Source organism: Mobula hypostoma, chromosome 3, assembly GCF_963921235.1.
Source record: "Mobula hypostoma chromosome 3, sMobHyp1.1, whole genome shotgun sequence".
Lineage (NCBI taxonomy): Eukaryota > Metazoa > Chordata > Chondrichthyes > Myliobatiformes > Myliobatidae > Mobula > Mobula hypostoma.
In genome coordinates this window covers 196,231,507-196,247,877 of record NC_086099.1, presented here as the reverse complement: position 1 = coordinate 196,247,877, position 16,371 = coordinate 196,231,507, and the positions used below count along the sequence as shown (strand labels likewise).

Below are 16,371 nucleotides of genomic sequence, written 5' to 3'. Positions count from 1 at the left end.
TTAGACTGTTTTGCTTTTTTTGTGATAATATGACTTTAAGTGAGTTGTACATACTGTGTTGTGCACCTTGGTCCAGGGAGACGTTGTTTCATTTGGTGGTATGCATGTATACAGTTGAATGGAATGACAATAAACTTGAACTTGGAGTGTGACAAATGAAACTTGGGTTGAATTATTTTTATCTTAATTGTGTTTCATCACCACTTTAAACAAAGGCCCGCATTTCAACCTTCCTTCAGCCCTGTTGACTAATAGTCAAGTTCAGAGGGGCAGTTAATTCCTCTTGGAAATGAAGTCTCCAAATCCAGAAAGAATTACAATTATGAGCACAAAATGCTGGAGAAATTCAACAGGTCAGGCATCATCCATGGAAAGTGAAACATTTAACGCATCAGGTTGAAGATTTTCCAAATTGAATGAAGGATTTTCAAGCTGAAATGTTAACTCTTTCCCTTTCCACAGATATTTGCCTCACCTGCTGAGTGTTCCCAGCACTTTACTTGAGGTTTCCAGCAATATTTAGATTTTCACTGAGCATGTGATGGAGATTTTTGACAGTTATTTGATGATGGTTCATTACAGTAATAGTAAAGTTGCAACACAAGTGATCTGGAATGGTGAATAAATTTGATGTTCATTCACCAATTTGAATGAATTATAATTATGATATTAATTATGCAGCATTTGTGCTGTAATTATTAGTTTATACAATGAAACATATAATTGAAAATTGGTTTTGACATCCTTTGGGGGGGAAAAGTCATTGGATAGGTATGTGCTGGTGACATGGTCAAATACATCAAAGAACAAACAAAATTAAACTAATATTCTGAGTTTTAACTGTTGTTCTTCCCCACAGCTTGTTGCCATCTTTGAAGAGCAAGACCCCCACCATGGTGGTGATGGAACCAGTGCTAGTTCAACGGGCACTCAAAGCCCTGATATGTTCAGCAGTGAATCGACACCAAACTCCTTGTCTGCATTTCAACCCTATCAAGTATCAAGTGAGATCGAGGTCACACCATCTGTCCTCCGAGCAAGTGAGTATTTTTCTATATACTGGTACTGGGATATTTTGTATTATTTTGGGCAGTCATTTGGTCATATTGTCATCTTGCAGCTCTTTTTTGTTTGACATGCCCTTAAAATGTTGCTATTTTGTTTTGCATATTTTCATTGCTTTTTGTTGTATAGTTATGCATCTCTTTGCTGTCTGAAAGCAGGGATGATATCAGAGTATTGGCTGGGCCGGAGTCATAGAGTTGTGCTGCATAGAAATGAACCCTTCGGCCCTTGGTGTCCACGTTGATGATCGTGCTTATCCATACAATTCCCAATTGTCTGCATTTATTCCGTACCCCTCTGTGCCCTGTCCATTTCAAGTACCAGTCCAGATGATGCTACTGTTCTTGCCACTTTACCCTACATGTGGTGATACTGTGTTGTAGAGATTAGCAAAGCGCTTTACAGCACCCGTGATTAGGGATCAATTCCCGCTACTGCCTGCAAGGAGCCTGTGACCACTTGGGTTTCCTTCCTCCCACATTCCAAAGAAAATGGGTTCGGTTAGTAAGTTGTGTGCATGCTTTATTGTCACCGGAATCATGGTGACGTTGCGGGCTCTCCCCAGCACATTAAAAAAGACGAAGTTGCTTGTTGACGAAACAGTGCATTTCCCTGTATGTTTCGGTGTACATGTGACAAATAAAGTCAATTTTTAAAAAGTGTTTTACTGTTATCACCACGTCTGGCATTTCATTCCAGATACCAGCTACTGTTTGAGTGATATATTCACCCAGCAGGTTTGCTTTAAGTCTCTTCCCTCTCACCTTAAACTTCCTCCCTCTCATGTTAAAAGGTGTGCCTGTAGTTGAAGACACACTGTTACGTACACACAGAGCAAGAACAACAGTGGAGCAGTATGATTAAACATTTTTACTGAGTCACGTTAGTAACAGTATGGCTTGGGCAATTTACTATGAGCTGTACTCAGCAATATGAAAAGTGTGTGCACTCAGAAGCCCTCACTCAAGAGTGGGTGCCTCCTGCACGTAGGAGGCCGAATTGATGCACTGCACAATCAATCAGCTGCGTGCCCACTCGGCATTTCTGACAATCAATATGATAAGGTTCACACACCTATCACAGGAAGCTGACATCATTTACTACCTGGATGTTATATACCTCAATCAGTAACCTTTTAGCCCTCTTTGTTCTTGGGAAGACTGGCTAGTGTATCTGCTCTTCTGATGACTAAACTTTCCAATCCCAGCAACATTCCTGTGAATCCTTGTGCGCTCTCTCTCGCTTTATTGCATCCCACAGACATAGCGATGCTGATTATCCTTAGCATTGGACTATGTCTTGGCAGTTCTCCCCTTCCCTTGGCAGTCCTATTGTCAAACATATCTTTACCACATGATGGTCCAGATATGAAAATATGTATGTGGTCAATGCTTGCCAAATTTGAATTGCAATAAATTCCTGAAACCATAAATAATTCTTTTGATGGTTCCTTAAGTTCAGTGCAAGAGTCCAAGTGGAATCTGAATATATAATTTTCATACATATGGCAATTCACAAAAGAAGTAGAAGGAGCTTCTTGAAAACCTGGTGCATGTTATGTTTTGAACTTATCCATGAGCAAATTTGTCAAAAATAAATCCTTATTTTCCTGAACATGAGCATCCACAGGTGCTTGAAGGGCCTCAGCCTGTTCATTTCTCTCCGTAGATATAACGTGATCTGCTTATTTTCCTGAGTCTTTTGTGCAACAAGTGAATATTTGCTACAGTGGGCCAGAACTGGATTGCTTTTTATAATAATACAGATGTGGTGTTCTGTAAAATGTTCAATGTAGCTCTGTTTACACAATTCAACTAAAATGTATTAATAGATTGCTTTTTAAAAACACAAACAACAGGAATTCTGCAGATGCTGGAAATTCAAGCAACGCACATCAAATTTGCTGGTGAATGCAGCAGCCAGGGAGCATCTCTAGGAAGAGGTACAGTCGGCCTGAAACGTCGACTGTACCTCTTCCTAGAGATGTTGCCTGGCCTGCTGCGTTCACCAGCAACTTTGATGTGTGTTGCTTGAATTTCCAGCATCTGCAGAATTCCTGTTGTTTGCGTTTTAAAATTCACTACTGCGAAGCCTCTTCCGGTGATGCCTACACCGAAGAAGTTTAGATCCTCTCTTCGACGGGAGTTCAGTGAAACCATCTCTCACTGCTCCCTATCTGTAATTTCTTTGGCTCTTCAACTTTTCGACCACATTTTGACTCAGACTCGCATTTTGGATCTCCCCCTTCCCCCTCCCACTTTCAAATCTCTTACTAACTCTTCCTTCAGTTAGTCCTGACGAAGGGTCTCGGCCTGAAACGTCGACTGTACCTCTTCCTAGAGATGCTGCCTGGCCTGCTGCGTTCACCAGCAACTTTGATGTGTGTTGCTTGAATTTCCAGCATCTGCAGAATTCCTGTTGTTTGCGTTTTAAAATTCACTACTGCGAAGCCTGTTCCGGTGGTGCCTACACCGAAGAAGTTTAGATCCTCTCTTCGACGGGAGTTCAGTGAAACCATCTCTCACTGCTCCCTATCTGTAATTTCTTCGGCTCTTCAACTTTTCGACCACATTTTGACTCAGACTCGCATTTTGGATCTCCCCCTTCCCCCTCCCACTTTCAAATCTCTTACTAACTCTTCCTTCAGTTAGTCCTGACGAAGGGTTTTGGCCTGAAACGTCGACTGTACCTCTTTCTAGAGATGCTGCCTGGCGTGCTGCGTTCACCAGCAACTTTGATGTGCGTTAATAGATTGCTTGATGCTTTTGTTACAGGACACTTTTTATCTGCAAAAATAAGCTGTTAATTGATGACAAATTATTTAATTTGTTATCTTGTGGTTCTGCTTGCCAGAAGTGAGATGGATTTTCTTAAAAGATTTATGAAACTTTTGGATTTGTAGATGTTTCAGCTTGTGGGGCACTCAGGTCTGAATGCAATAAAGATAATACAGATGATGATAAATCAGATTTGGGATTCAAGATAAACTTTATCTACTCAAACAATATTGTGGAGTAATTGAGACTTTTATCGTAGATATATTGTATTTGATAGAAAGCTCAGTGTTGATCTGGAACAGGGAACAATATAGGCTTTCAACGCAAAATGCTGAGCCAAACTTTTTAACCCACTCGAAGATTAATTTAACACCTCTCCCCACAGAGTCTTCCATTTTTCCTTCATCCATGTACTTATTTAAGAGTCTCTTCAATGTCCCTAAGGTACCTGCCTTTACCACCTTCCATGCATTCATCATTCTCTGTGTAAGGACCATCAGGCAGCAGAGCAGAATTACTTAGGTAGCGAAAAAAACTACCTCTGACAAACCCCATAGACTTTCCTCCATCACTTTAAAATCATGCTCTGTCACACCAGCCACTTCCAAGCTGGGTAAAAGATAATGGCTGTCCATTCTATCTCTGGCCTCTTAGCATAACAGCAAGAAGAGCTTAAAAGCGAGAAGAGTTCAAAAGGTGATGGTTATTTCTTCAGCAGTTTGAATGGGGCACAACTGCGCAAGCACCTGTATGTCAGCCAGTGAGAACAGAGACAAGTGTTTAAAAAGGAGACAGCCTTATAGAGTGTGTGCTGGAGTAGAGGGAGATAGAGTTCAAAGGCTTTGGCTCAACGGGACTTTGGCGATAAAGGGTCGAGGCGAGGTAGGTTATCTGTGTAGAATGCAGACAAAGTATGTGTGTGAGGCCGGTTTCCTATGCTCGGTGTCAGATTGTGGGAGGTCCTGGAGACTCCCAGCCTCCCGATCAGCCAGATCTGCACCAGGTGTGTCGAACTGCAGCTCCTTAGAGACAGCGTTAGGGAACTAGAGATGCAGCTCGATGACCTTCGTCCGGTCAGGGAGTGTGAGGAGGCGATAGAGAGGAGCTATAGGCAGGTAGTCAATCCGGGGCCGGGGGTGACAGATAAGTGGATAACAGTCAGGAGAGGGAAGGGCAAGAAGCAGGTACTAGAGAGAGTACCCCAGTGGCTGTCTGCCTTAACAATAAGTATTCCTGCTTGAGTACTGTTGGGGGGGGGGGGACGGCCTACCTGGGGGAAGCAACAGTGGCCATGCCTCTGGCATGGAGTCTGGCCCTGAGGCTCTGAAGGGTAGGGAAAGGATGAGGATGGCAGCAGTGATAGGGGCTCTATAGTTAGGGGGTCAAAAAGGCGATTCTGTGGACGCATGAAAGAAATTCAGATGGTAGTTTGCCTCCCAGGTGCCAGGGTCTGGGATGTTTCTGATCACATCCATGATATCCTGAAGTGGGAGGGAGAACAGCCAAAGGTCGTGGTACATATTAGTACCAATGACATAGGTAGGAAAATCGAGGAGGTCCTGAAAACAGTCTATAGGGAGTTAGGAAGGAAGTTGAGAAGCAGAACCTCAAAGGTAGTAATCTTGGGATTACTGCTTGTGCCATGTGACAGTGAGTATAGGAATAGAATTCGGTGGAGGATAATGCTATTGGGGAGAGTTTAAACTAGAATTGCTGGTGGGGTAGGAACTGAACTGATGTGATGGAGGAAGGGGCAGTTGACTCACAAATAGAGAAAGCTTGTAGAAAGTGTGAGAGGGAGGATAGGCAGATGATAGAGAAGGTATGCACTCAGACCGATGGTTTGGTACGTGTCTATTTTAATGTGAGGAGTATTATGAATAAAGCGAATGAGCTTAGAGTGTGGATCAACACTAGGAGCTATGATATTGTGGCCATTACAAAGACTTGGATGGTGCAGGGGCAGGAATGGCTACTTCAAGTGCCAGGTTTTAGATGTTTCAGAAAGGACAGGGAGGGAAGCAAAAGAGGTGGGGGTGTGGCACTGTTGATCAGAGATAGTGTCACGGCTGTAGAAAAGGAGGAAGTTATGGAGGGGTTGAATACAGAGTCTCTGTGGGTGGACAGGGAGGGAAGCAAAAGAGGTGGGGGTGTGGCACTGTTGATCAGAGATAGTGTCACGGCTGTAGAAAAGGAGGAAGTTATGGAGGGGTTGAATACAGAGTCTCTGTGGGTGGAAGTTAGGAATAGGAAAGGGTCAATAACGCTACTGAGTTTTGTTTTACAGATCACCCAATAGTAACAGGGACATTGAAGAGCAGATAGGGAGACAGATTCTGCAAAGGTGTAATAATAACAGGGTTGTTGTGGTGGGAGATTGTAATTTCCCAAATATTGATTGGCATCTCCCTAGATTGAGGGGTTTAGATGGGGTGGAGTTTGTTAGGTGTGTTCAGGAAGATTTCCTGACACAATATGTAGATAAGCCTACAAGTGGAGAGGCTGTACTTGATCTGGTATTGGGAAATGAACCTGGTCACGTGTCAGTTCTCTCAGTGGGAGAGCATTTTGGAGATAGTGATCACAATTCTATCTCCTTTACCATAGCATTGGAGAGGGATAGGAACAGACAAGTTAAGGAAATGTTTAATTGGAGTAAGGGGAAATATGAGGCTATCAGGCAGGAACTTGGAAGCATAAATTGGAAACGTTGTCAGGGAAATGTACGGAAGAAATGTGGGAAATGTTCAGGGAATATTTGTCTGGGGTTCTGCATAGGTATGTTCCAATGAGACAGGGAAAGGATGGTAGGGTATAGGAATTGTTGTGTACAAAGGCTGTTGTAAATCTAGTCAAGAAGAAAAGAAGAGCTTACAAAAGGTTTAAAAAACTAGGTAATGATAGAGATCTAGAAGATGATAAGGCTAACATGAAGGAGTTTAAGAATGAAATGAGGAGCAGCCAGAAGGGGCCATGAGAAGGCCTTGGCAGACAGGACTAAGGAAAACCCTAAGTCATTCTACATGTATGTGAAGAGCAAGAGGATAAGATGTGAGAGAATAGGACCAATTGACTGTGACAGTGGAAAAGTGTGTATGGAACTGGAGGAGATAGCAGAGGTACTTAATGAATACTTTGCTTCAGTATTCACTATGGAAAAGGATCTTGGTGATTGTAGGAATGACTTGCAGTGGACTGAAAAGCTTGAGCATGTAGGTATTAAGGAAGAGGATGTGCTGGAGCTTTTGGAAAGCATCAAGTTAGATAAGTCACCAGGACCAGGCAGGATGTACCCCAGGCTAGTGTGGGAAGCAAGGGAGGAGATTGCTGAGCCTCTGGCGATGATCTTTCCATCATCAATGAAGATGAGAGATGTTCCGGAGGATTGGAGGGTTGTGGATATTGTTCCCTTATTCAAAAAAGGGAGTAACGATAGCCCAGGAAATTATAGGCCAGTGGGTCTTACTTCAATGGTTGGTAAGTTGACGGAGAAGATCCTGAGAAGCAGGATTTATGAACATTTGGAGAGGCATAATATGATTAGGAATAGTCAGCATGGCTTTGTCAAAGGCAGATCGTGCCTAACGAGCCTGATTGAATTTTCTGAGGTTGTGACTAAACACATTGATAAAAGTGGAGCCGTAGATGTAGTTTATATGGATTTCAGCAAGGCATGTGATAAAGTACCCCATGCAAGGCTTATTGAGAAGGTAGAGAGACATAGGACCCAAGGGGACATTGCTTTTTGTATTCAGAACTGGCTTGCCCACAGAAGACAAAGAGTGGTTGTAGTTGGGTCATATTCTGCATGGAGGTTGGTGACCAGTGGTGTGCCTCAGGGATCTATCCTGGGACTCCTACTCTTTGTGATTTTTATAATAGTAAATTTGCTGATGACACAAAGGTTGCAGGTGTTGTGGATAGTGTGGAGGGCTCTCAGAGATTACAGCGGGACATCAGTAGGATGCAAATCTGGGCTGAGAACTGGCAGATGGAGTTCAACCCAGATAAATGTGAGGTGGTTCGTTTTGGTAGGTCAAATATGATGGCAGAATACAGCATTAATCGTAATACTCTTGGCAATGTGGAGGATCGGAGGGATCTTGGGGTCCGAGTCCACAGGACACTCAAAGATGCTATGTAGGTTGACTGTGTGGTTAAGAAGGCATACGGTGCATTGGCCTTCATCAATCATGGGATTGAGTTTTAGAGCCGAGAGGTAATGTTACAGCTATGTAGGACCCTGGTCAGAGCCTACATGGAGTACTGTGCTCAGTTCTGGTCGCCTCACTACAGGAAGGACGTGGAAACCATAGAAAGGGTGCAGAGGAGATTTACAAGGATGTTGCCTGGATTGGGGAGCATGCCTTATGAGAATAGGTTGAGTGAACTCGTCCTTTTCTCCTTGGAGTGACGGAGCATGAGAGGTGACCTGATAAAGGTGTATAAGATGATGAGAGGCATTGATCGTGTAGATAGTCAGAGGCTTTTTCCCAGGGCTTAAATGGCTAGTTTTAAGGTGCTTGGAAGTAGGTACAGAGGACATGTCAGGTACAGAGGAGATGTCAGGGGTAAGTTTTTTACGCAGAGAGTGGTGGATGCATAGAATGGGCTGCCGGTGGTGGAGGCGGAAATAGTCATAGTCATAGTCATACTTTATTGATCCCGGGGGAAATTGGTTTTCATTACAGTTGCACCATAAATAATGATGGGGTCGTTTAAGAGACTCCTGGATAGGTACATGGAGCTTAGAAAAATTGAGTGCTAGGTAGCTCTAAGATAGGGACATGTTTGGCACAGCTTTGTGAGCCGAAGGGCCTGTATTGTGCTGTAGGTTTTCTATGTTTCTATCTTATACATCTCTGTCAAGTCCCTTCTCATTCTCCTGCACTCCAAAGAGAAAAGCCGTAGCTCATCTTTGAGACATGCTCTGTAGTCCAGGCAGCAATCTGCAGGCTCTGTAAAGCTTCCTCAACTCTCCTATAATGAAGCGTCCAGAACCGAGCACAGTGCTCCAACTGTGGACTAACCAGACATTTATAAACCCTGAACACCGTCTCATAGCTCTTAAAATCAATCCCTCTACTCACAAAAGTCAAGACACCATGGACCTTCTGAACTTGCATGACAACTTTGAGGGCGTGGACCCCAAGAGCCCTCTGTTTCTCCATCTTGCTAAGCATCCTACATTAACTCTGTGATCTACCTTCAAGTTCGACCTCCACAGTGTATCATTTCACAGTTTTCTGTGTTAAGTTCCATCTGCCAGTTATCAAACCAGCCCTGCATCCTATCGATGTCCCAATGTAACCTATAGCAACCTGTTAGACTGTCCACAATACCACCAACCTTTGTGCACCTTACTGACCCACCCTTCCACCTTCCCATTCAAGTTATTTTTAAGAATCACAAAGAGCAGGGTCCCAGAGGAGATCCCTGTGAACACCATTGGTTGCCAATCTCCAGGCAGAATACACTCCATCTATTAACCACACTCTGCTTTCTGTCGGCAAGCTAATTCAGAATCCACACAACCAAGTTTCCCTGGATTCCATGCCTTCTGACTTTCTGAACAAACCCACAATGAGGAACCTTGTTGCATTCCTCACTAAAATCGCATCAACTTTGTCTTCATCTATTTGTTTTGCCCTCAATCAGGTTTGTAAGGCGAGACCACCCCCTCATAAAGCCATATGGGCTATCCCTAATCAGAGCATGCTTCTCCAAATGCTCATAAATCACGTCTCTAAAAATTCTCTCTAATAGTTCATCCACCACTGATGTAAGAATCGCTGGTCTATAATTACCAGCATTATCCCTACATCCCTCCCTTTCTTGAACAGATGAAAAACATTTCTAATTTTCCCATACTACTCCTATGGCCAGCAAGGACACAAAGATCATAGTCAAAGGTGCAGCAATCTCTTCCCTTGCTTCTTGCAGTAACCTGGGATGTATCCTGCCCAGCCTCAGGGACTTATCTATTCCAATGTCTCCTAATGCTGCATCCTCTGACTTCTCGCTGCCAAACTAGTTTACACTTTGTTCAAACAGCTCTAGCAAGGATATTGGACCCCCCCCCCCATGTTCAGATGTCACCTGTCCCTTTTATACAGGTCATACTGTCCCCAGAAGAAATCCCAATGATCCACAAATTGCTGCCTTTGCGTTCTTGCTTTCTAGTTTCTACCTAGCTCCCTCTCTTCAGGACTTCATCCCTTTGCCTAACTATGTCATTGGTACCAATACGTACCATGATTTCTGGCTGCTCACCCTCCCTCTTAAGAATGCTGCAGATCCAATCTGAGATGTGCCGGATCTGGAAAAGGGAGCAAAATGGTATTCTGACAATTGGTTGTAATCATGTTTTTCTTGGAATATTACTCAGAACACAAGCTGATTAAATGGAATCGTTGTAATTTTGTACAAATTAAGTTCTTGAAATTGTTACTTTGGCTCAATCACTTATTGTTGCATAGTTTAATTTTAGTCCACTGCTCGGGTATATGTCCAATATGGAGCATGATATTTTCAGTTAAAGCATCTTGTGATGCATTCACACACTTCTAGTGGATGATGATCACTTGTGTAATTAGGGCCCAAAGAATGTGCAAATGTGTGTCTGCGGTAGAAAGTCATGCAGAATTGGGATAAATCATGTTTGTTTTTGCTAAGTGCTCTGGTTCCACTGTACCTTTTAAGAACAGTGTATTGTTTTTGTAGAAGCTTAAAATCCACTGCTAATTGATTCCTCTACAGACAGTTGCAACGATGCTTCAAAGCACTTTCGTCAGCTGCTTCCATTGCATATTCCATTAAATGGTTCACAATGTCATTGATGTACCTTGTAATCACTGATATTTCAAGATGTAAGGGTTAAAAAACTTTAAAGTATAAGAATCATAAGCAGTTGTCCTTTTTTACTTTTGTTATGGCTATTTAAAATGTTATTTGCCATGGATTCTTTGCTCAGAAGAGTGATTATTTTTCTTTATGGAGTTAATCATGTACCACACAATGTGGTACATTGCTTGCTGGTTGGCCTTGTTCCAATGTGTCAAAATGTTCAGAAGTCATGTTTGGTAAGCAGTGTATGGTAAAACTCTAATCATCCTACGTTGCTGGTTCCTGTTTGTTTGGTTTCCCAAGCACGTTTATTCTGTGCTTTTCTGCACCTGCTGTTCCTCCTCCATGTTCACTCTTGGTCTTCAATTAGTGAGGCAGTTATCTTATAGTTACAAAGAAAGTAGATTCTATATTGCATTATAATTACAAGCATAATATTTTATTATCTTATCCGCTATAAAAAGTTAGCAGTCAATAAATGTATCATCAATGTCTACAGATAAGTTTCTTCCATAAGATTTAAAAAATTTACACTTTTAGCTTTCGTAGTTGCTGTAAATATTATATATCACAGTGCTATTTTTTATTTAAAAAATAGATCACCAACTCGTGCAGTTATTCTACTACTTTTACTTCTTTGGACTTTTTTTTGTCATTTTTAAACATAATTCTTATAGATTGATTCACTTTGTGCAAAGGCAGCATCAGCTTTGTTCCCGGTACTGTACATTATTATTCTCCAATTAGCAGAGCAGAAATAAATTGATCCTAAATATATGCTCGAGAGAAAAGCTGAAGCAGTGGTATTAAGATTATGTAGGTTACTACTGGGTCATTAGACTATAAATATTCCAAGTTTGGCCCTGATTTTACAGAATTTTTAACTCTGCCTGGCTGATAATATGAGCTCTGGTTACCCTTTTGTCATCTTGAGGGCAGAAAGAAAATCATCTCAAATGATGCCTCTTACTGTTATCACTGATGGCCTCACAGATGAGCCTAAAGGCTGATTTATACTTCTGCGTAGTAGCCTACGCAAGTGGCCTACGCCGTTGTGAGCAATTTTACTTGTGCATTGGTGTGTCTGTGTCGCTCTGCAATTCACCGCCAAAACGCTAGTTGGCGGTGGGGTTTCTATGCCACTGTGTTGAGTTTCTTCGTGTACTTCAAACAATGGCGACTGAAACTGAAGGAGGGTGAATTTTTTGTGTTTGTCCGGCCACTGAGAGATATGGACGAGGAAATGCATTTCAAATATTTTCGGATGTTGGCAGGTAGATTTGAAGATTTGGTTCATCGTCTCCAACCATTTATTTCACATCAGTGTAGGCACAGTATACTCAGACTGGCAATCACCATTCGAGTTTTAGCTTTAGGTGGAAGTCAACAGGCTGTAGCAGCTAGCTACAAATTGGCGTCAAGCACAGGGTCCTCCATAATGTCAGAGGTCTGTAAAGCTTTATGGAAAGCATTGCAGCCAGAGTTCCTTCCCTGCCCTTCCGTCGCCCAATGGGAAGCTATTGCAGCGTTGGAGGAAATGTGATGCCACCAAGCGGACCAGTCACAGTTGTTGCAGTCTGCGTCGCTGCAACGTGTAGTTACATTTTTGGGGAGGTGCGCATCAGGCTATGGTGTAGGGTACACAGCTATGCCATACCTACGGCGTAGATTTGACGCAGAAATATAAATTGGCCTTTAGGCTGCAAGCCCTTGCTGCGCAAATACATTTAAAAAGTGTGGGAAAGTTGCTGCACGTTGAGTTGTACCTCATCATTTCCTTTAAATGAACAAAGTACAGGAAGAACCTGAGTGCAGAAATTAGATAGAATGTTGCAGAACTATTCCCAATTTAAAGAATATAGTTCCCTAATTATAGTAGGATTTATACAATTTTCAAAGCATTGCTGAAACTTGCTGAATACATTACTGTACATGGAAACCTCATCATATTCATTGCCTATTATAGTGTGACAGTGTTGCATTAGAAATTCATTCATCACAATGGACGTGTCAAGTGCTGAGGGAATTCCATTTCCCTTTATTCTGAAAAGCTCAAATGACTAATATAGTCTTTTTGATGTCCGAGAAAAGGAAATACAGAAATAATGATGGGCTCGTAGTTCCTTACCCATTCTATAGCAAAATATGCCTCCCACTCTCATTATACTGAGATTAACAAATATCACGTTCATTTTCTAACCACATCAGCACAATATCTGAAATTTATTTAACATAATGGAACATTCCAAAGCGGGTAGGTCCATCAAAGTTTGACACCAAGCTGTAGGAAATTATGTTGGGGCACATGGACCTGAAGCTGAGGTTCAGAGAAATGATTCCAAAGCTGTAAAGTCGATGTAGAGGGATTGATTTGGTGGCTAGGAAACAGACATTGTGGTGTGTGACTGGCTTCTGTTTTCCCAACATGTAAGTTTAAAAAAAGTTTCACTTTATTCATTGATGCAGGTCAGCCACACAGATTGATCAGTTCAAAAAGTGAAAAGGATCCAACATAGAACACACAAGAGTACCGCATAGGAAAAGGTCCTTTGGCCCATGATGCTTGCACTGACACAATGCCAAATTAAACTAATTATCTTCTACCTCAACATGATCTATATCCCTCAATAATTCCCTTGCATATTCATGTCCAAAATTGCTACAAATCACAAAATAAATAAACAAATTGAATAGAGCTGACAAAATGAATAATTAGGTCGTGTTCATGGGCCATTCAAAAATCTGACAGGGGAAGAAGCTGTTCCTTAATCATTCAGTGTGGATCTTCATATTGGGGTACTTTCACCCCTCTAGTCATCACAACAAGAGGCAACTCTTGGATGGTGATAGATACGGCCTTCTTAAAGCACCACTTCTGGAAGGTGTCCTCAGTGGTGGGGATGGTTTGTCCCTGATGGAGCTGCTTGAGTTTACAACACTTTGCATTAGAACCTCCATACCAGGCAGCTTTGCAGCCATGCAGAATGCTCTGCCCTGAACATTGACAGAAATTTGCAAGAATCTTTGGTGACATATCAAATCTCCTCATGCAGCTTCATCTTCTGGATTAGCTGGTCAGGAACTGTCTTGTTACCGCCTCAAAAACTTCAATCAGGTACGTAGGACAAGATCAACAGCACACAATGCCCTTCCTGAATACATGGACAACATTGGCTACTCTAAGATAGAGAGATGAATAAATAGTGTTTGTGCATAAAGAATAATGGGGTATCAGTGTCTGTGGAGCTGAATGCAGTTTCATAGGAATTGCTGAGGTCGATCTGAGGATTGATCCATAGGAGCCTTCAATAGTTAGAATTCAGAAAATGGGTTGTGTTTGTTCCCTGGCCATGAATCTCTGGAATATTATTAAACTGCAAGGATTGTCAAGCCAAGCAAAACAATTTGAGGAGTGCTCCTGGGGAAGGTTGCTGTGTTCAGCTGTGTGACAGATTGCGGATAGATCAAGAATGGTGGTATGGCATTGTTTTGCCACGATTGCAAGCTGTAGTTTGTCAGATGTGACAGAGCAAAATCCCAAGTGAAGAGGGAATGCATAGCATTGCGAGTCTCAAGGGCTATGGAAATTTGGAGATGGCATGCCAATTAATGAGGGTCAAATTATATATGTTACCCTGAGATCTATTTTCTTGTGGACATTAACAAAGGAACACCAGAGAATCAATGAAAAACCATGCACGACAGAGATGGGCAACAACCAATGTGCAAAAGACAACAAACTGTGCAAATTCGAAAAGAAAATAATATTAATAAATAAATAGATAATAAAAATTGAGAACATGAGTTGTAGAGTCCTTACAAGTGAGTCTGTATGTTGCCTAATGTGTTTCGTGTTGGAGTAGTTGAGATTATCCCCATTGGTTCATGAGCCTCATGGTTGAGGGAGTAATAACTGTTACTAAACCTGATGGTGTGGTACTTGAAGCTCCTGTATATCTTTCCTGATGATAGCAGTGAGAAGAGAGATGATGGGGGCTCCTTGATGAAGGATGATGCTTTTCCTTGATAGCGCTCCTTGTAAAGTGCTCTTTGGTGGGGTGGGCTTTACCTATGATGCATCACGATTGGTAGTGAGGTCGGGAGTGCTTTTTTTCTGAGGAAGGGGATAATGTTGGCATATCTGCAGCACAGTGAGAGATGGTGCTTGAGCAACAGTATTCATCCACTGTTCTAAATTTGTACTCAACTCTTTGTCTGTGTTCCAACCCTATTCATTATCAAGTGTGACTGAGGTCACACACACTGTTCTCTGAACAAAATTTGCATTGCTGGCCTGGAATATGCATAGTTCTTGCATGCAAGAAAATGACAGCCAGTTAATTAGCACTGCCATAGCACTTGGTTCACCCACATTGGCCTTGTGCCGCTGGAACAAGAGGAAAAATTCTCTTTTGAGTTGTCAGTTCACATTGTGTTTAATTGGAGAACCACTATAATTAAAGTTCATTAGTTACAATATCTAGATGAAGTTTCAGTGGTTTTATATCAAATTCTTATCATTCTCAAGATTATCTCCTTCTCATCTAAATATCTCCAGAAGATCATGCAAGACCTGGAGGAGAATTTCAAGAGAGAGATGCATCAATCAAGTTTTAGTTTGGAGCTCAGCTAGTTTATGCATGTAACACTTTTGATTGCATCAATCTGTATTATAAACTTGTATTTTGTAGATGTTCAAATATACCCCAGTCAATTCTTTCCTCACTTTTAAATTGTCCAGTTAATATAAAACAGTGATCCTCAACAAGGTGGTATCACCCACTAAGAGGGTGGTTACATGCCCTAGGGGGTGTTAGGTCAAAAAGAATTTGTCAGGGAGCATTCAAGATTCTTGTGAGGGGTGGGGAGGTGGTAAGCAGCGCCCTAACTTGAGGCACGAGACCTGACCAACCATAAGTACAGCAGGCACTTACAAAAAAAAAAGGATGAGGCACTGGAACACATGAAGAACCATAGCTCTGCAGGTGGTGAGCACTCATCGTCACAACACGTCCAAAACTTGGCAATATCATCCAACCTTACCAACTAAACAGCCTTTATTGGGGATGCATAAATTAGAAACCAGGATGCCCACCCTGAAAAGGCCACTTATGTCATTAATCAGTTCCAGCAGATGAAAGAAGCATTTGAAAAGCTTTGCACACTTGAGTCATTTGCCAAGAAAGTGAAATGTGACCTTGATAGTGGTCTCAATGATTCTTATAAACTTTACAAAATGATAGCAAAGTTTGGAAAATCTCATACAATTGGTGAAAGACTAATAATGCCTGCTGTATCAGAAGTGCTCACTATTGTTCTCAAAATGGATACCAGTATTTTAAAGTCAATTCCTCTGAGCATTAACTCTGAGGCTTGATGTATTGACCAAGTGAGTGAAGACACTGAATAGCAACTATGCACAGAGCTACAAAAAGCAGAATTTGGGATACAACTAGATGAGTCAACTGTGCGAGACAACAAGGCATTGCTAGTGGCATTTGAACAGTCATCAAAAATGGAAAAGTTTCTGAAGAGGCTCTCTTATGTAAAAAGTTAAAAACAAATATCAATGGAGAATCAGTCTACGATGAGCTCAAAATGTATATTGAGGATAAAAGTATTCTGATTAGGAACATAATTTCTTGTGCAAGAGGTGGAGCACCATATATGACAGGTCACCATG

The 16,371-nt window shown here is 41.9% G+C and overlaps 1 protein-coding gene across 5 annotated transcripts in view; it reads left to right on the top strand.

The window, feature by feature from the left end:
- Positions 1-16,371, top strand: part of pard3aa (par-3 family cell polarity regulator alpha, a) — an 883,471-nt gene that overhangs the window by 364,248 nt on the left and 502,852 nt on the right. For all 5 annotated transcript variants that reach the window (XM_063044362.1, XM_063044364.1, XM_063044363.1 and 2 more), the window contains exon 3: positions 860-1,040. In XM_063044362.1, coding sequence (XP_062900432.1) covers positions 860-1,040 — 181 coding nt within the window. The remainder of the gene's footprint in view (positions 1-859; positions 1,041-16,371) is intronic.